The sequence below is a fragment of the Salmo trutta genome, chromosome 5 (assembly GCF_901001165.1).
Source record: "Salmo trutta chromosome 5, fSalTru1.1, whole genome shotgun sequence".
NCBI classification, from domain to species: Eukaryota; Metazoa; Chordata; class Actinopteri; order Salmoniformes; family Salmonidae; genus Salmo; species Salmo trutta.
In genome coordinates, this window is record NC_042961.1 from 39,775,840 (window position 1) to 39,794,815 (window position 18,976).

The window sequence follows — 18,976 nt, forward strand, 5'->3', positions numbered from 1 at the left end:
TCTGGCTCAAGAGAAAAGAACAGACCGCACACAGCACTGTCACCCTCATATTTCCCTTCATCCATTCACCCCTCTTTCTCCATATTCATCCATGTTCTCGGTCTTGCCCCGGCGGGACAAATGAAAACACGAAGCCCTCTCTCCACGCTACGGGGGCTCCGTGCCCGCCTGGATGAAAACGGTGAGAGACAGGGAGACAGCAGGCTAAAGCGGTGCCTCGCCGATCAAAGGACCAGGGGCTTTTTGAACGGGGATCACAATCTGCCCGTCTGAAAAGACAACCTCAGCTCAGACACTCAGAGTCAGTCAGCAATAACCAGATGCCTATGGATGTTCAATTTGTAGGTTATACATTTCAATATGACCAATCGTTGTTTGAAGGACAAATAATCTCAGGGAGAGTAATATGCTTCTCGTCTATTGCAGTGTGTTAGGTGTTTGTGGGTGGATTCAGAGTAGTGAGTGGAGGGGGCCCTTAAAGAAATCTGAAGAACTGCCTAATTAGGTCTATACATTTATAATGACTTGTGGTGCCGTTAGGATCTGTCCTTTCATGACGCAATGGATGCTCTATCGTTTTAGGATCACAGTCTTACCAGTTAATCTATTGCTACTTACAAAACACCCGTGGCGAGCACTAACGACCTACGACCCAGTAATAGCACGTTGCTCTTGAGACATTGGACTGAAACACAGGTGAGTGGATTTTCACCAATTCCATACACTTCTATAGGATGAAGTCACATGTAACCAAGCCAATGTCACAAAACAACAGTCAATACTACACAAGGGTCAGCCTGGGGTCCCGGGTCTCAATCTCACGGAACCAGCATTAGCCCCTTACACAGTTGATGCATTCCCAGTAGCACTGATTCCTTCCATGAGTGCTATATTTTTTTTATTTAACTAGGCAAGTCAGTTGAGAACAAATTCTTATTTACAATGACGGCCTACCCGGACCACGCTGGGCCAATTGTGCGCCGCCCTATAGGACTCCCAATCACGGCCGGATGTGATACAGCCTGGATTCGAACCAGGGACTGTAGTGACGCTTTTTGCACTGAGATGCAGTGCCTTAGACCGCTGCGCCACTATATCAACAGGACCCATATCCAGCCTGCAACTGTCACTTCACACCTACCTACACATACAAATTACCTCGACTAATCTGTACCCCCCACATACAGCCTCGTTATTGTTATTGTGTTACTTTTTATTTTTTACTCTAGTTATTTAGTAAATATATTCTTAACTCTATTTCTTGAACTGCATTGTTGGTTAAGGGCCCGTAAGTAAACATTTCACGGTAAGGTCTACACCTGTTTTTCGGCCGCATGTGACAAATGAAATGTCGATTTGAATAGGCTCCTCTGGCTATAAAGCAGGACCTAGCCCTAGACCAAGGCATTCCATTCAACTAATGGAGACAAGTAACAGTTTAAAACACAATTCACCAGAAGGGACATGTGGTCTTACATGAGGTAAAGGCATGTTTTAATACAGTAGCAAGCCTGAATCCAGCAGACTATCCAAGATCAGATGACGTCCAGAGAAAAATGGCAAAGCTATGACATGTGGGACCCTCAGAAATAACCGCAACTGAGCAAATATAACACAGCGCCCCCATATTCAAATGAACAATTAGAGCACAATTTCATAGCCAACACACAATTTGTCAAGAGTGACACGTCATTTCATTACAGAGCAGAAACTCTACCACAGACATGGAGCAACACAGTAAGTAGCTGTGACAGTCATTCAACTATTGAGGGAAGTCACATGAAAACATATTTTCAAGGACTCTTACCAGCCAAAAGAAGAGAGCAGTCGTGTGCGGTCTGTCTCTACTGTTTGGGAAGATAACAGACTACGCTAAACACACCATTTTGGATTTTAGTATGAAATTCGACAAGAACAAGTTTCCTTGACACACCACTGCCTACTAGACTAGTGGCCATATGTATAGCGAGTAGGATAAGTTCAACCTTTTAGTTCACAATGAATAAGATTGAATGGACCTGGTGAACTGATTCTAGATCAGCACTCCTACTCGGAAACGCTGGCCCAGACCTACCCAACTGGGTAGATATTCTGCTAGGCAGTGGTTCATGTGACCACCTTGACTGGAGCGAGGAAAATTGGGCAAGAACATCACTTTCCTCAACAGTGGAACAACAATAGATGTAATGGCTGCCTTGTGTGCGGCGCTCTCTGAGAAAGGTTCCCCCCAGGAGGGCGACGGCGCACGGGTTAATAAGCATTTTGTCGCGCTCTGAGGTGCTAGGATGCAGTGCTGTGAGGGATTAGGCAAGCAGGCCTTGCCGGCAAACAGGCCGGAAGACACTACCATCTGTGGGGCAGTGCCATCTCGGGCACAGTCTCAAGGCCAAGATGACCGAGGGGGGAGGGGCTCTACAGTGCGACCATTTTACTCGCATATGCGCCTAAATATTTTGCGGTGCGACTTCCACTTTTTATTTATTATTTATAAAATCAATGACTGCATAATCCTGCAACTAAAACAATGCATTGCAAGAAATAATAGTCTCAGCAGTGTCATGTCTTTCAGACAGTCAGTAGTTAAATCCATCTATGCTGTTGCCTGTAAAACAGCCCAACTCAACATATATTGCAAGACGTCTGTCTGTATGTCTTTATCAATGGTGTAGAATTCAATGTCTGCTGTAGGCTATGTTGTTCAAGTTATATTATGCACAGAAAGCAGACAGCATCTTCTATGAGACTGCACGGTTTAATCAACGTGACCTAAATACAGACGCTCTTGTGGAACCTTACACAACGATAAAATAGCCAGAATGTATGGCTATATTTCACTGACACAGTAGCTGTGCATCCACCAAAACACTTGACTCGAGCCAAGACAGAAAGGAAACGTGAATTACAACAACGTTGCACCAACCAAGTCAAAAATCACTGATGTTGATCATCTTTCTCACCACCAATAATAGTATCGCATATCATTGCAATGTTGATGATGAAATAAATCGGTCGACCCTAGGGATTGAGGAGCCGGCTTAACTCTGGCCATTTTGCGACCTAACGCAACGCACGTTTACCGGCTTTTTAACATGCAGACCTCAGTGTTGTTATTTTGCTAAATGCACTATATTAACCTTGGCAGCCAAACAATGCAGCTAAATGGTAAATAATACTATCTACAAAATGTTACAATTTGCAGAGTAGTTTGAAGTTTAACAATACGTCTTCCCAATGATATAATAAATTTCCTTGCTGTGTATGCTAACGTTAATTTACGCTAACTACAGTAGCTAACTACGTAGCTAGCAAGCTAACTTGCGAGTTAAAAATATACAGCTAGGTAGCTAGACAACATAGGTAGCCTGACTGTAAAAAGGTAGCTAGTCAAACCAGCAAGTGGTAGATAAGTAAATAAACCATGTTTTAGCTAGTAACTTTAGTTAACTAGCTAACATACTCAAGTTAACTTGCTGGTTTCAACCAATGACATAAATCATTGGTTTCAACAAAGCAATTAGCGGCAGGCTAGATATAAACTTGGTTGACTATACTACACTACAAGTGGACTAACTAGTCGTCAAATACAACTGACGTTAGATCGTTAGCCAACGAACGCGTTCTAATTTAACATGTATTGCTATTAAGTTAGCTAGCACTAGCCTGCTAACTTGGTAGCCAGCATTTCGCGGAAATAACAATCGTTCGCTAGATATCTAGCGAATGCAAATCAGCTAGCTAATTACCCTAGCATAGCTAGCTAACGTTCACGATGAGGGCTCCTCAAAATAAAAAATAAATAAAAAATACTTACCTCCCACTCGGTACATGTTGGCCGCCATTCTCTCGTTACCCCCAACAAACACTGTCCAAGGGATTCCCCTCTTGCGTTAAAAATGTCGATCTAGAGCTATTTTATCCCTGCATTTATTAGAGACCTCACCCGCCGCGAAACAAAGCCGGGACCCGGCACAGTAGCAAAGCTCTGGCGGGTAAAAGTTTAAAGTTTCCGTTGCAATGTTTCGGGGTTCCAAAATGCGTCTTTGTTTCAGTCCGATAACGACCTCCCTCTTCCACACTCACTCACGCATTCACACTTGCAGGCATGCATACACAGCCCTTGATAGCTAGCCTGTCTCTTACTCCACTCTTCCTCCCATCCTCAGCTCCCAGCTTCATCCTCCTCTTCTTCACCTCCGCTCAGTTTGCACACACATACACACACACACTGCCCCCCCCCCCCCCCCCCCCCCCCGTTTGTAAACGTCATCTCCGGAAAATGTAACTTCGAATCGGAAAACTCCGGCTACATATTACACACACACACAATTCTCAGCAAGACAGAGTTGCTCTAACCATCACCAACACCAACATTATTGTGTCAGCCCATAGATATAATTAAAGTAATACTGAAGACAGGTAATCTGATTCGCATATTTCGCATGAAGAGTATGCAGATGAGCACATTGATGAGAAACAGCCTTCCACCAGACTTCCTCTAAAACCTACATTCAGATACAGTAGGTACAGTAAGCAAAATGACAACTCAAAGGCCATTATTTGAACAACACTCCCCCCTAGCGTTAATTTCGATAGCATACAGTTTTTTAGCACTACGGTGTAAGTGGAAATGCAGGCATGCTTTTATAATGAAGGATGCTATTGAATTCATAAGCACTAGTTTGTCATTGTTTATTGATAGAAATATCTGGAGATAAAGAAAACCACGACCCATTGAAAAGTACTTTTAAATAAACATAGAAGAAATCCAATACAAAAGTAAAGTGTACAATAAAGGTAAACATTTCTGAATTTGTCTAATACTCAGGAGAGATTAGTTTCAACTACAATATGAGTAAAGAAAATATTTTTGTTATTCAATTCTAAGGCACTTGAGTGATTGTCACCATTTAGCAAAATGCTAAATTTGTCTGAAGCACATAAAAAGTTCAATATTCATAGAGATCGCAACAGCACAAGATATGTATGATTTTGTATGACATTTATGAGAAGACAATAACCATAAAACACCACTAGGGTAAGCTTGCATGGTAAACAAATTAGTAAACAAAATAGGATATTTTGGAATGTTGTCAACAATTGATCCCTTTGTCGTCAATTAATTATGGCAGTCCCAACAGTTGTTAACAGTTTGTTAACAGTTTGATCTTTTTCAATTGCATCAGTCTAGGAAACTCACAAAGATTCAACAGCATTTCACTGATTCTGAGAAGTAAATTGTGCCCAGATGTATTAACGTTTTCATTACATCATGTGTGGCTCATATCTGCATTACAAAACTCCATTGTGTTTGAACAGAGAATCCTATGGACATAAGGGATGTGATTCCTAAACCTGCTTTGATTTAAGAGCCAGACACAAACACTACGCCACAGGTCCAGAAGCCACTCTCTTTCTACGTTGCTCCCTTTCTCTCGCCCTCTGTAAACATTCTCTCCCCTTTGTCTCTCTATCAGCCTCTCTCTGTTTCTCTCAGTCTCTGTCTTTCTCTCCATGTCTTCTTCTCTCCCTTAAGGTTCTGGGGAGCTGGTTGAGGTGGAAGAGGAAGAGTGTAGGCGGTCTCTCCCGCTGTCCCCCGTCCCTCCTCTCTTGACCCTCCACTGGAGGATACAGGTGTCCTTGCCGCCCATGGAGAGCACGTGACTGTCACAGTGGGTGAAGCGCACGTTGGTCACGTGACTGCCGTGGCCCTCATAAATGTGGTTTGGAGCCTGATGGGTAAAATAAGACATTTGATATGTGGTGAGCTTTCTGGTGGAAGGAGTAAAAATGATTGAAATCAATTGAAAAATGTGGCACTGAATTATTCCTGACTTTGGGTTTTGGGCAGGGGTACTGGAAGAGGTGGACTTTACAGAAGTCATCGGCCACCGCCACCATTCTCTCATTGTGGGAGCGACAGAGGGCGTTGATGTCTGTACCGTCTGAACCCTCCAACCACACACCTGTGGGACGACACAAAAAAAAAAACACACACAACCCATGTCAGCCACTCAGTCACAGGTAAAGGGTTGAGTGATATTGAGAGGCTTGTGATAGTTTGAATGCTGGTTCTTCTCACCCATGACGTGAAAGCCCAGTACGCAGGTGTAGGACGCCCATTCTCTGTCTTTGCTCTCATAGCGGTTCCTCAACAGTTTGCAGCCTCCAGCGATGTCCCCTGTTTGAGTAAGATAGTCCTTAGGATAATTGACTTACGGAAATTAGACATGTTGTCCTATCAAAAAAATATACCCGTGTTCAAATGAGACATGCACAAATGAAAAATGTAGATGTTTGCACAGTCACTCACAGTAAAGGATTTCGTAATCGCCTGAGTTGGACATAATGTACTTCCCGTCTTTGGACCAATCAAGGTGAGTGATGAAGCTGGAGTGACCCTAAAAGTAACAGACAAAGTGACACAACGCCCAAACACCATGACGAATATGTCCCGTGTCTGACTGAACAACAGGGCCACTGTGCTCTAACTGTAACCCACAATGGATCATTCATTCATGACATAAATAATCCACAACCATCCCCAACATCCCAGGACTGCCCTGCAACTTACATTGCACTTTCCGTAGCGGGAGTAGCGCCGTCCACTCTCTGTGACGTTATAGATGTAGATGAAGTTGTCATGGGAACCCACGGCCAGGAAGCTTCCATCTGAAAGGGTAAAAAAAAAAAAACATGTTCCAAATAGAGATAAATACAAACAATAGAGGTCAAACCTAGTGGTGAGTCAGCACGTATTACTGAAGCATGGTTGACATTCGCTCCATTGTGACACACTGAAGGAGCTTGACCTCTGACCTGGTGAGTATCTCATTACGGACAGCTGTTCATTCCCGTCGGTGTAGTCTGAGACTACATCTTTGGTCTGCAGGTCAAGGACCAGCCACCTGTTACAGGGAGATTGGGGGGGGGTTGGGAAGAGAGGAACACAACCAGTGTGAAGGTTCGATCCTCCAGACAAACGATTCTGCGTTATCGTCCCGTAACGAATGAGATACTTCTATTGCCTGCTCTAGTCTTCGCGTTTGATAGGGTTGTATTTCAGAGTGGAGCATCTCACCTGCCTGTGCTGAGCCCAACAGACACCACAGCCCCATTGGGACAGAAATCAGCACACAGCCCATACTCCTGAAAAATATGAGGATAAGTATTTAAGAATATGTTTCACCTTGTGTGTGTAGGTACGTGCGTCTGTGCATTTATGCCCGCTCACCTCTAGCGTGGTGCACCAGTCCAGTTTGTGCTCCTCTGTGTTCCACACGCACACCTGTCTGTCATGTCCACAGGTGAGGAAGACATCCTGGGAGGGGTGTGTGGCCAAGCCCCACATCTCATCCACATGGCCCTGCACGGGGGAGAGCAACACACACACACACACACACACTTTAGGTTTCTATTCTCTAAGCTTCAATGTTCCCTCCTCAACACTGACTGGCCTGGAGTAAGACATGGTTGACATCTCCAGTAGTTTGACCCATGGATACAACAATCTAATGCTTTTAAATCCACGACGGGGAGAAAGAAAGTGCGCTGTGCACGTCGGGGAGAAGTGCAGGGAATCGGAACGCAGAACATGTGCAGACCAGGTGTGTAACCGCAAACCACTCCACACGTCACTCCACATATACTCCATCATGCTAATGTTTACATACCTGCACTATGGCCACAAAGCCGTCAGAGAAAGTGCCCCTCAGGATGGCATTTCGGGTGGTACCAACCAACACCTCTTCCCCGTCTACATCCGCAATGCAACGGACCGCCCCAAACATTTCTGGAATCTATAACAAATACATGAAATGTAGATATTATTCTGAAATAATACATAAATAGCCACAAAAAAAGGTTTTTAACAAGCTCAGTTTGGTTATTAAGAGTGACAATGCACACACAAACACGCGTCTTTCACCTCACACTCTCTCTCGGGTGCAAGGTCAGCGCTCCAGCGGATGATCTTACGGTCTTTGCCCCCGCCGCTGAGGAGGGCACCCCCCTGCAGCATACACAGAGTAAACACACTGCCATCGTGGGCCCGCGTCTGCCGCATGATCTGGAACGTCTCTGCAAAAGGAGGAAGAGAGAAGATGACTTCGTCTATTGTCACAGGCCCTGCGATAGACGAGCGTCCTGTCCAGGGGTGTAACTTGTACACCATGCTGCCTCACGCTACAGAAACAGGAGATCGTTCCGGCTCACACAAGCCAAGGCTACTTACTTACTTACTATTGTCACAGGTCTCACACATTTGGAGAGCAAGGGGAAAAAGAGTCACAGCTATGGAGTCTGGTAGCATAGCTGGTTGAGGAGGTACTAAATCAAATGAAACAATATTTTGTCCATATGTTTGTATTTTTTATTACATTTATTTCATATGGAGAACCTAGTCCTAATTTGGAACAGACCTTTGGCCCCTTTCCCCAGTGTCTTGACGTCGCCGGGTGATTTGCCCCATGTCAGGATGTTCCCCTCTGAGTCCCCAGTCAGCACGTCTCCCGTCAGGCTGAACACAAAGCACTGGATGAACTTGGGCTTCTTGTATTTCTAACAGAGAAGAAACATCAAACACACGTTTGAATGACTATATTTATTGGGATCTTTGTATTTCTGACAGTAGATAAAGATGATAAACATTAATGCAACAAATGAGTTTGAATGACTATATGTAGTGGAGCTGGTTCAGTGATAAATAGCCATGCCTGAGACCTGCAGACTAGTCTAGGCTTCAGCTCAGTGGGCTATAATAGTCTTTCTTGAGGCATCCAAATAAGCCGGGTTTGATATACCCAGTCGGTCATATTTACAGGGTGCTGTTGACAATGTGAAAAAGGCTGTCAATGTACTTGTAGGGACTTATAATGGATTTCACTCACCCCAAAGATGCCCTGTTTCTTGGTGAGTGAGCCAGCACTTAGCGTCCAGAAGTAGACGTGAGACTTCCCACAGGTGATGATGTTGGTGCTGTCGTTGGGGTTGAACTCCACTGTAAACACTGCCTCGTTGGTGCTCTGGATTAACACACACGAGGAGAAGAGATCAAGTCGTGAAATAATTGATTCAAATGCTAAATATCAATTGAAACTGTGAATCCCAATATCTCTGAACTGCATTTCTATGATTTTGCCACCCTTGGAATTTACTTGAGGACAATTAAAATGTTGTATAAGAGGGTATAATGCATAACACTTCTGCACCAAAGTCTCAATGGGCAGCAGCTGCACTATATGTAAAAAAGCATTGAGCAATTCCATTACAGTCCAGTGGGACCCCCCCGCCCGCCCATGTGACCACTCCCAATTTTTGCTGGAGATCCAAAACGGGACTCTTGAATCTATGGCACTCTCATGACAAATTATGCTTATGCAAAATCAATTTGGCGAATCATACATGTGTGCTACAAGAAACTGTGGACCAAAGACAGGAAATGAGCTCATATAAACACCCACCTAATATCCAAACCACCCACCAACACACACAGTCACACACAGACAAATTCACTGTCTAAAATATTTACACAGTTGCCGTGGCAACGTTGCTGAACTTACTCTCAGGGAAGTTGAGAAATTTGGGACAGAAGTCTGCGACAGAACGAGGTGACGTGGACGCCATATTTCTTTCTTAATCTATGCAAACAGTCCTCTTTTTTTCAGGCATTACCGATTCTCACTCTAAGGAACGCTGGCTTTAACAAAGCCTACGCACGCAAATGACAGGCTTGGCTCCCAGCAAAGATACACTAGAGGCTTATTTCATGTACATGGGCAGGTTTGTTATAGCACAGGGAAGCAGATGTATACTGTAAATTATATTGATTATTACTATTTTACTGCAATAAACCTACTGTGCAATATGAATAGGACTCTCTGTGTGTGTGTGTGTGTGTGTGTTCGTATGTGCATGCATGTAGGTGTGTCCGTGCCTGTGTCCGTGCCCGTGTGCTTGCATGAATGTCAAGTGTGCATGCGTGTGTGTCTTGGTGCATTGCTTTACCTTAACCTCTGCGTGCTTGGTTCCTTTGGCGCAGTCCCACACAGACAGCATGTGTTCATTGGAGTCATCAATCACACAGAGGAAGGCTCCAGAGTCCTGCAAGCGGAGGAGACGTGAGTACGAGCGAGAGAAGGAACCAGTGAGAGGCCATATGGCAGATGGAGAGGTGATGCAGAGTCACAAGGACAGGGAAACAAAGATCAATGGTGAATGTGAAACCATCTGAAGGATCGCGGGTTCATTCCGCTGAGGCTACCCATACCAAAATATGTACACAAGTTGCCTTGGATAAAAGCATCTGCTATAACGGCATATATATATATATATATATAAACTCAGCAACAAAAAAAGAAACGTCCTCTCACTGCCAACTGCGTTTATTTTCGGCAAACTTAACATGTGTAAATATTTGTATGAACATAACAAGACTCAACAACTGAGACATAAACTGAAGAAGTTCCACAGACAAGTGACTAACAGAAATGGAATAATGTGTCCCTGAACAAAGGGGGGGTTAAAATAACAGTCAGTCAGTAACAGTCAGTATCTGGTGTGGCCACCAGCTGCATTAAGTACTGCTGTGCATCTCCTCCTCATGGACTGCACCAGATTTGCCAGTTCTTGCTGTGAGATGTTACCCCACTCTTCCACCAAGGCACCTGCAAGTTCCCGGACATTTCTGGGGGGAATGGCCCTAGCCCTCACCATCCAATCCAACAGGTCCCAGACGTGCGCAAGGCCTTGGTGTAACGCTCATTCCTTTGACGATAAACGCAAATCCGACCATCACCCCTGGTGAGACAAAACCACGACACGTCAGTGAAGAGCACTTTTTGCCAGTCCTGTCTGGTCCAGCGACGGTGGGTTTGTGCCCATAGGCGACGTTGTTGCCAGTGATGTCTGGTGAGGACCTGCCTTACAACAGGCCTACACGTCCTCAGTCCAGCCTCTCTCAGCCTGTTGTGGACAGTCTGTGCACTGATGGAGGGATTGTGTGTTCCTGGTGTAACTCGGGCAGTTGTTGCTGCCATCCTGTACCTGTTCCGATCCTGTGCAGGTGTTGTTACACGTGGTCTGCCACTGCGAGGACGATCAGCTGTCCGTCCTGTTTCCCTGTAGTGCTGTCTTCGGCGTCTCACAGTACGGACATTGCAATTTATCGCCCTGGCCACATCTGCAGTCCTCATGCCTCCTTGCAGCATGCCTCCTTGCAGCATCTTTCTTTTGGTGTTTTTCAGAGTCAGTAGAAAGGCCTTTTTAGTGTCCTACGTTTCCATAACTGTGACCTTAATTGCCTACCGTCTGTAAGCTGTTAGTGTCTTAACGACCGTTCCACAGGTGCATGTTCATTCATTGTTTATGGTTCATTGAACAAGCATGGGAAACAGTGTTTAAACCCTTTACAATGAAGATCTGGGAAGTTCTTTGGATTTTTACGAATGACCTTTGAAAGAGAGGGTCCTGAAAAAGGGACGTTTCTTTTTTGTTGATGCTGAGTTTATCCATCTCTCTCAATGTAAGCCTGCATTGGTTGTTTGTGAGCGTTGTATGGAGATTTGGTGTCGGGAGTTCTTCAAAAGCCTTAGTGAGTTGACAAAGGACAAGGTACTTAAAAACATAGACCGTTAAACTCAGTCACATCTAGTGTGTGGGAGGAGGGGTGTTTTGTAGTAAGGATGATCACTTACTGCAAAGGAGAAGGCTACAGATCCTACACCTCGCTCAAACGTGCCCAGTCCTATCTGTTGTAGGGTGATCAGTGTGGAGGAATCCCATATGTGGACATAAGGCTGCAGGGGCTGAGAGACACAATAGACGTATAGGATTTGATGATAAGTGTGACCATTTACAGTACAGAGACTGGGTAAACATTTTCATTCATAAATTGCCTCACCTTGCCATCCTTATCCACCCCAGCCGTCTGTCCCGATGCCACCCGCACCTTGTCTGGATGGATGGTAAGACTGAAGGACAGACAAATTGTGATTTTATACAGCATCACATTCTTTTAACTTGACTATCAATTCTCACATTTTGCTTGCTCAACAACAACGTGTGTTGATTTTGTACAGTTTGTTGTATTTTCTACACATGACAAACAAACTTGAATTATGATATGAGAGGTCATGGTTCAACGTGAGCCACTCACCAGCGGACACAGTCTGTGTGTTTGCTGTAGTGGCGTTGAGTGCGGTTGTTGATGTGGTACAGCACCACCACGCAGGCGATGAAGTATACTGCCTCCCCCGATGCCAGCAGGTACAGGTTGGCTCGGCAGTCGCGCCCCCGGTAACCGTAACTATGCGGCTCCAGTCAAGGTGACATCACTGAAACGTCTCATTGGTTCATCAGTCTAAATCATTAATTCAGCCTAAAGCAATTTCACCCACAGCTACACCCATGATAATAGGTGATTTATGGATGACACAACTTCCACTGACCCGAGGAGCGGATGGCTTGGCTCAAGGACATTAGGGAATTTACATACATTTCCTCTGACTCATGGGCAAAATGGACTTAATGGCTTTCATCCAACAAACTTAGCACATAGGATATCAAATATTCTAAACAACCATGACTGGGATTTAAAAACATACAGTATGTTGCTAGATCAAAGCCCCATTGGCCGTGACCTGTGGGAGGGACTTAGGAAGGATACACCCAATCGAGTTCCAGTTTCTCTACAGGTGGCTCCATCCTCAGGTCATCGTAGTTCTGGATGTTGGAGGGGACGTACATGGTGATTGGTCGACCGCGGATGAACATCTTGATTGATTGACCTGTCAGCCAATGACAGATGAAGAAAAATGTATGCCAAGACTGGACCATGGATACATATTTGTACATCTCCAATTGCTACCATGATTCAATATGAACTTTCGCAAACCTATCCTCAATTTCATGTGGCTATTCGTTTCTCTTTCAACGGCCTGCCTGAACTACCAAAGCCCTGGTGATGCTACAATATCTACACCACAACTCACATTTAGATCCTAATTCATTCAATAATGTTAAGTCAACAGTGCAGTGCCATTAACCTGTATGAATCCCAAGCCCAAGTCTCAGACCTACATGTAGTTGAATGACATATCAGTTAACACATAACATCCCCTATGATGTCTCGTACCTTGGGTTCCTCGTCTCGATCCGGGAGATCCTACGAGAGGAGAGGAAAAGACAGAGACAAATAAACACAGGGATCCGAGCAGAATTAAATCACAGCAGAGCAGGTCCTGCTCTGACATTACGGATCCACTGGGACCAGTTTCAGAGCCGCTCGAATGTGATCTATGAGCAAACCAGTGGGGCGGGTTTCCAACATCAGGCCTGTCACCTAAACCAGTGGTTCCCAAACTGTGTGGCGCGCAATTGTTGGTCAAATATTTTTTTTTTACATCAGAGCCTGACAAATGTTCGACAGAGAACACAACATACTGTTTTAGGGAGGTGGAAGAAGAGGGATTGTCTGAGTCGTGTCCGAGCTTAAAGCATCCTGTGTATACATTATATCTCAATAACCAGGTGAATCTCCTCTTGAAAACGGACTGCAATCTGGGACCAATAACGTCTCACACTTCAATTGAAAAAGGTTGGGGAGTGGAGAGTTTTTTTTGGTTTTTACACATGCGGTGGAAGGTTCTGGTTTGGGATGTTTCTGGTGGGAAAAGGGGCTTGACCCATCTGTATGTCTCACTATGAAAAGGTTGTTAGTTGTTCAAACTAAAAAAGGCAGGGCCCACGCAACAGGTTGAAGGAGCATGGGAGGGGAAGTCGGTACATTTGAACTACTTACTGTAAGTTATTATCTAGCTCTTTTTATTCGTCATTGGTGACACTACATGGAATTTTCCCATAGGCCTACTTCATACTGCTCCTGGACCCCGTCGAATCAAATCAATGACAGATTTTGATTGGTTTAAAATGTAGGGGTATTTCCACACTATTGCCATTCAGATTTCCAAGTATGGACATTCAGTTAGGATATAGTGAGTTCAATTTAAAAAGACCTGGTTACACTTTTTTACAACCCTCTCGTGATGCAGAAGAGACAGTTGCAGAAATGACCTAACTCGTGTTGAATTCAGGCAGACCTGTCCCGGGCCAGCTCAGAGAGACAGTGAAAAAAAACGGGAATACGTCTAGTCCTGGCAAACTCACAGAAAGAGAGAAATGTTTTATTTTTTGGGGAAAACCATCCTTCTCGGGTAAAACAGTCATCCATCATCCCGTCAGGAGTCTCGGAGTGGTGCGGCAGCATGGTTAACCACAATGGATGGCTTTCCAGGGAGAGTCCAATGGGAGCGTCCCAATCCAGAACAGAGTGGCGGCGCACTAAACAGACTCTCTGTGTTTAACATCAGGAATGGCTGCCGCGCTGCCTCATAAATACGCAAGTGTAAAAAAAGTTTCTCTGTGATCACAGTATGATGAGGGATATTTCTGACCAGGCTTATTTTAGTTTGTGGCAGAGGGATGTACTGTGATGGACTCTGAGTGACCTTTGAGCCTAGAGACGACTAGAGGATGGATGCAACGTCCAGTGGCCAGTCACTTTTACGACTGTCATTATCATCATGTGTAGAGTATTAGTAGTAGTAATATTGTTGTTGTTGCAGTATGCTCCTAGTATATACAGATGTAAGCTATTTTGAGGCTCACTCCATGCACCCTTTGTCTAGTAGAAACCCCTTGTCTTGTGGCTCACTGATCAAATTTACAGACTATTATGCTAATCGGATGGGCGCATCAAACTGATTTTCCGCCAATTGAATCCCCATTAGGTCCAACTGGTAAAAACACAGAAACAATGAAAGAGGGAGTGTCCTCTTTTAACTCGCTCTGGTTTAGGGAATGAGTCCCCATTATAAAGCCAACGCTCATAAAAGCTACTATCTTTGACATTTAGTATGCAGTTTAGTGTCCCCAACTAAAGAATGGGAATGAGAAGTTAACACACCAAAAATGAGATAGTTATAGGCTATGTTTATGCATTTACAGGCCCTCTAAATGGAGGCTATGGACACATGTAATAATAGGTAGAGTAATACACAGGTTAGCTGGAGCTGGCATGTACGTATGGGCTATTCATCCAATCCAGATCTGGCCTGCAGTCTGTCTGTGAGTCATTTAAGCCAATGTAGAGACGATGGTTGGATAATACTTTGTAGGGAGTCTGGCGAGAGTAGTGCTGTTGGATATACATTACCGGCACTGGCGATGAGATCTTTGGTCCGGCTGTGAGAAAAGAAAAACAACCATAACTGTTAAGACATTATATCCAAGAGACTCTTTCAGACACTTGGAACAACCGTTATATTATAGTCTTTGGGCCCAGCTTACGCAAATTGGGGTATCCTAAGACTTTCCAAAAGGAAAGGAATTTTATTATACGAGAATAAAGGCCACTTGTTTTCCAATGAGTGACTATTTAGTGAAATACGTTTCTGCGGCCGTAGGAAAATGAGATGTGACGATGAGTTTTGAAAGCTGGTCTTGCTGATGGATCAGATGGGCCTTCTCTCACCTCTCCAGACTGGGGGATCGGGTGAGGAGGTTGGCCGAAGAAGCTGCCTTTTTGTCCAAACGCTTCTTGGTCTTCTCCTGGGGGTCCTTTGCCAGTTTCTCACTGTTCCTGCGAACTCTGGACAATGAGGATAGGGAGTCTGTATAAGAGGATTTATGTGCAGGGTTTGAGACAGACAACCACACTTGGGAACAGAAACACATACTTGCGCAGAGACACGCGCGCACACTAACACGCTTGCACACACAGATGAACTATGAATGTGTGTGTGTTTCAAACGTGTATTCTATGACGGGCCGGAGTTTTCCTGTAAGCCACACAACCATTTTCCTGATGATGTTCTCAATAAATCAGAGGAAATTGCCCTCGTCATGTGACCAGGGATGTTTGAGGTATGTAACAGGAAGTAGAACTAGGAAGTGAAACCCAGCTGACTCCCTTCCCCTGAAGCCTGTGGCTCCTAATGATTATACACATACTAAGTACATTATTTGTATCTAAATATGTAATGTAACTGAATAGCCTAGTTCATATTAATGGTTTGGTTCTAGATAAAAGTACTTCATAACTTAGACTTCCCATCCATAGCACCGCTGATTCTCATGGTGTGGCATGATAGAGCTAACTGAAACATATGCTATCAATCAGCAATAGGCCTCTTCCAAGTCATAACTAGCGAACAAAACATCAACACACACACAGAACACAAAAACAATCAGAGGAATAATGTAGCAATTATTTTGTGATTATGGAGCAGCATGCAGCAACAAAAAAAATCTACCAATGAAAAGCCCCATTGAAACGTCCACATGCAGGAAATCATGCTGAATCAATTCATGCTTGAAGGAGGAGAACTTTGTTAAAGGGTGAGGCTCAGATTTGATCATCAGGTTAGTGTGGATTCATGAACACAACCCCAGTGTTATTGTTACACAGTGTGAACTACTCAACTTGTGTTTAACTGCAAACCCCAGTTGTTCTGAACGTAACCCTTAACATTGATTCAATGTCTTATCTGTAGAGCATGGAGTTTAACTATGGTCCAGAGTTTTTCCTGATCAGATCCCATTGACGGGGGAAAAAAATAAATACAAAAATAATAAAAACTCTGGCCCCTACTCATCTGACACGCATAACTAGGCTACCACTTCTTTGGGCTAAGATCAAGTTGTGCTTTATTCATTTTTATAGATATGCGGTGAAACGGCTGCTGCTTGGACAAGGCGGCCATTTTGAAACATTGTATTCTAGATCCCCACATCAAAGAGGTGTTGACATGGCCCCCAGCTTATCCCGGCATTCACTACTATTGTATACACAGGGTTGAGCCGCATGACCCTTAACACATTTTCCACTGCGCTTGATTCTGTGTGTGTGTGTGTGTGAGTGTGTGTGTGTGTTGCCTCTCAAGGACGTGTCAATCAGCATACGATGAGCGCTGTCATTATGAGACACAGGGCCTTATGTTCCCAATCACCCTTATTTAGCCCCCGGCTCAAACACATGGAAAATAACACAGCAGCCGGATCCAGCGGGAGAGAGCACGTAATGCATGCTCCCTAGTCAACAGTCTACCGCAAACTGATTCATAGATTAGAGTTTTGACACTGGGGGTTTGTAGAAACACAAGCATAGAGAATAGGAGATTTATCCCCAAAAGACATGCAATCAGGCAGGAATGGAGAAGAGGAGAAGGAGGAGCAGACGATAACGCACAAGGGTTTATTCTGGCCCTCCAGGATAGTGGAGAGAGGTCCGCTCCGGGGGCTGGGGGGCAGGTCCTTAGGGGGGGCTGGGGACCCCGAGATTGGGGTCTGGCGGGCTGAACTCAGGCTCTCCGTGGAGCCATTGGGGTCCTGGAGGTCCTCTCTCTGGAGGCTCCTGATGGTGGTGGGGTGGATGGGCTCCTCTACAGAAGACGCCCTGCTCAGGTCCTTTTCCTTCTCCACTTCCTCATCCTCCTCAAGCCCCTGGATGCGGTGGAGCTTGGCCCGGGACCCCTCAGTCAGAGAGATACCCTTGGGGAGGGCATCTTCCAGGGAGAGGCTCTGGATGTCACTGGTGAGAGCCAGGGGGACCCTGTCTAGCACCTGGTCCTGCCCCAGCGGAGTGAGCTCTGTCTGGGTTGCCCGATCATATGTAGGGGGCTTACACATAGGGGCTAGGGATCCATTGTCCCCATAGTGACCATTCTCACCTTCAATGTTGTTTCCCACTTGGCTAGAGACACACACAGTGTAGAGTTGAGATCAACAAGGATAAAACATCATACAATATCAAACTGAATCCAATAAGACTTTACTATACAAGTTGATAGCTATAAATCCACATTCTGGTCACTAAGTCCAATGTCTTGACTGAACAAACGATGCCCTATTTACACACACGTTGATAATCTAAGAGCCATATCTTTATATAGGTCTCTCCTACCCATTCTTTGCCCACCCAGTCCCTCTGTGCTGGTACAGTACCTGGTAGCAGGGTGGCGGGTGCCATCCAGGGCTGAGCTGGACGACAGTTTACGGGAGCTGGAGAAACCATCAGAGCAGAAGACCTGGTTCAGGACACGGGCCGCTGCAGGGTTCACTGAGGTCATATACAGTAAGACACAAATCACACACATTGAGGATGGACAAGACATTGAAGCACAAGACAATGGTCAAAGGGGTGGGATAATATTCTATTTTATTAGATTCTATTCTATTGGCTTCTGGTACTGTAGACAGGCTTACATTAGTCAAACCAAGTCGTTTAAGACCGCGATCTGATCTAAGGTGTGATGGTTGGCCACCCACCTGCGATGAGCTGCTGTCTCAGCAGGGGGATCAGCTGGTCGTGGAGGCGGAGCCTGCGCAGCGCGTCGGCCAGTGATGACTTGAGCAGAGTGATCTCGTTTTCCTGCAACTGAAGGCGCCCCTCCATCATGGACACCCGGTCTGGGTACTCAGCGCTGCTGCCTGCCGACACATCATCTATGCAGATGGACCAAGACAACCAATCAGGAGATGGTATGGAACTAGATGGAACTAGTCAGTCTGGAATTAGATGAACTATTGGTAAATTCTAAGGGCGGACAAGGACAACCAATCAGGAGCCTATTTCCAAATCCATGATGTCATGCCATTGTAACTCCCACAGAAGTGGTATTAACCAAGCAGTAGCAATGCATACGCGGAATACCGTGAAAGAACTGTAGAGAAGGGAGAACTTCAAAAGATGGGCACACTTAGACATGACCGCAGTGAGTGTTGTAAATACTGCTAACAGCCCACAAATCTTCCTCAAAAAGACAGGACATGCATTGTGCATGAAGATGGGCCTGTGAAGCCAACATTAATGTGCTCATCCAGCACTGTTTATAACTTAAAAAGGACAAGATGAAAGTGTCGATGAGTTCGGAGAGAAATGGTTTATTTACTTCAATATCACGAGGCTTTTGATGCTGCTTAC

At 44.9% G+C, this 18,976-nt stretch overlaps 2 protein-coding genes across 5 annotated transcripts in view; both read right to left on the minus strand.

The window, feature by feature from the left end:
• Window positions 1-4,220, minus strand: part of LOC115194134 (metastasis-associated protein MTA2) — a 30,982-nt gene extending 26,762 nt beyond the window's left edge. For 2 of the 3 annotated variants that reach the window (XM_029753556.1, XM_029753555.1), the window contains exon 1: window positions 3,812-4,220. In XM_029753556.1, the coding sequence (XP_029609416.1) occupies window positions 3,812-3,839 (28 nt within the window). In that variant the 5' untranslated portion in view covers window positions 3,840-4,220. The remainder of the gene's footprint in view (window positions 1-3,811) is intronic. The other variant, XM_029753557.1, reaches the window with a different exon arrangement.
• Window positions 4,221-4,672: 452 nt separating this feature from the next.
• The window catches only part of LOC115194135 (echinoderm microtubule-associated protein-like 3), a 30,128-nt gene continuing 15,824 nt past the window's right edge, over window positions 4,673-18,976 (minus strand). The window contains exons 3-25 of one of the 2 annotated variants that reach the window (XM_029753558.1): window positions 18,322-18,498; window positions 17,998-18,112; window positions 17,243-17,746; window positions 15,527-15,643; window positions 15,209-15,237; window positions 13,130-13,159; window positions 12,662-12,782; window positions 12,152-12,301; window positions 11,897-11,966; window positions 11,691-11,801; window positions 10,003-10,098; window positions 8,886-9,020; window positions 8,418-8,556; window positions 7,925-8,076; window positions 7,671-7,796; window positions 7,232-7,363; window positions 7,079-7,146; window positions 6,817-6,905; window positions 6,572-6,669; window positions 6,311-6,398; window positions 6,080-6,178; window positions 5,833-5,963; window positions 4,673-5,729 (exon numbers count right to left, since the gene is read on the minus strand). In XM_029753558.1, the coding sequence (XP_029609418.1) occupies window positions 5,529-5,729; window positions 5,833-5,963; window positions 6,080-6,178; window positions 6,311-6,398; window positions 6,572-6,669; window positions 6,817-6,905; window positions 7,079-7,146; window positions 7,232-7,363; window positions 7,671-7,796; window positions 7,925-8,076; window positions 8,418-8,556; window positions 8,886-9,020; window positions 10,003-10,098; window positions 11,691-11,801; window positions 11,897-11,966; window positions 12,152-12,301; window positions 12,662-12,782; window positions 13,130-13,159; window positions 15,209-15,237; window positions 15,527-15,643; window positions 17,243-17,746; window positions 17,998-18,112; window positions 18,322-18,498 (2,978 nt within the window). In that variant the 3' untranslated portion in view covers window positions 4,673-5,528. The remainder of the gene's footprint in view (window positions 5,730-5,832; window positions 5,964-6,079; window positions 6,179-6,310; window positions 6,399-6,571; window positions 6,670-6,816; window positions 6,906-7,078; window positions 7,147-7,231; window positions 7,364-7,670; window positions 7,797-7,924; window positions 8,077-8,417; window positions 8,557-8,885; window positions 9,021-10,002; window positions 10,099-11,690; window positions 11,802-11,896; window positions 11,967-12,151; window positions 12,302-12,661; window positions 12,783-13,129; window positions 13,160-15,208; window positions 15,238-15,526; window positions 15,644-17,242; window positions 17,747-17,997; window positions 18,113-18,321; window positions 18,499-18,976) is intronic. The other variant, XM_029753559.1, reaches the window with a different exon arrangement.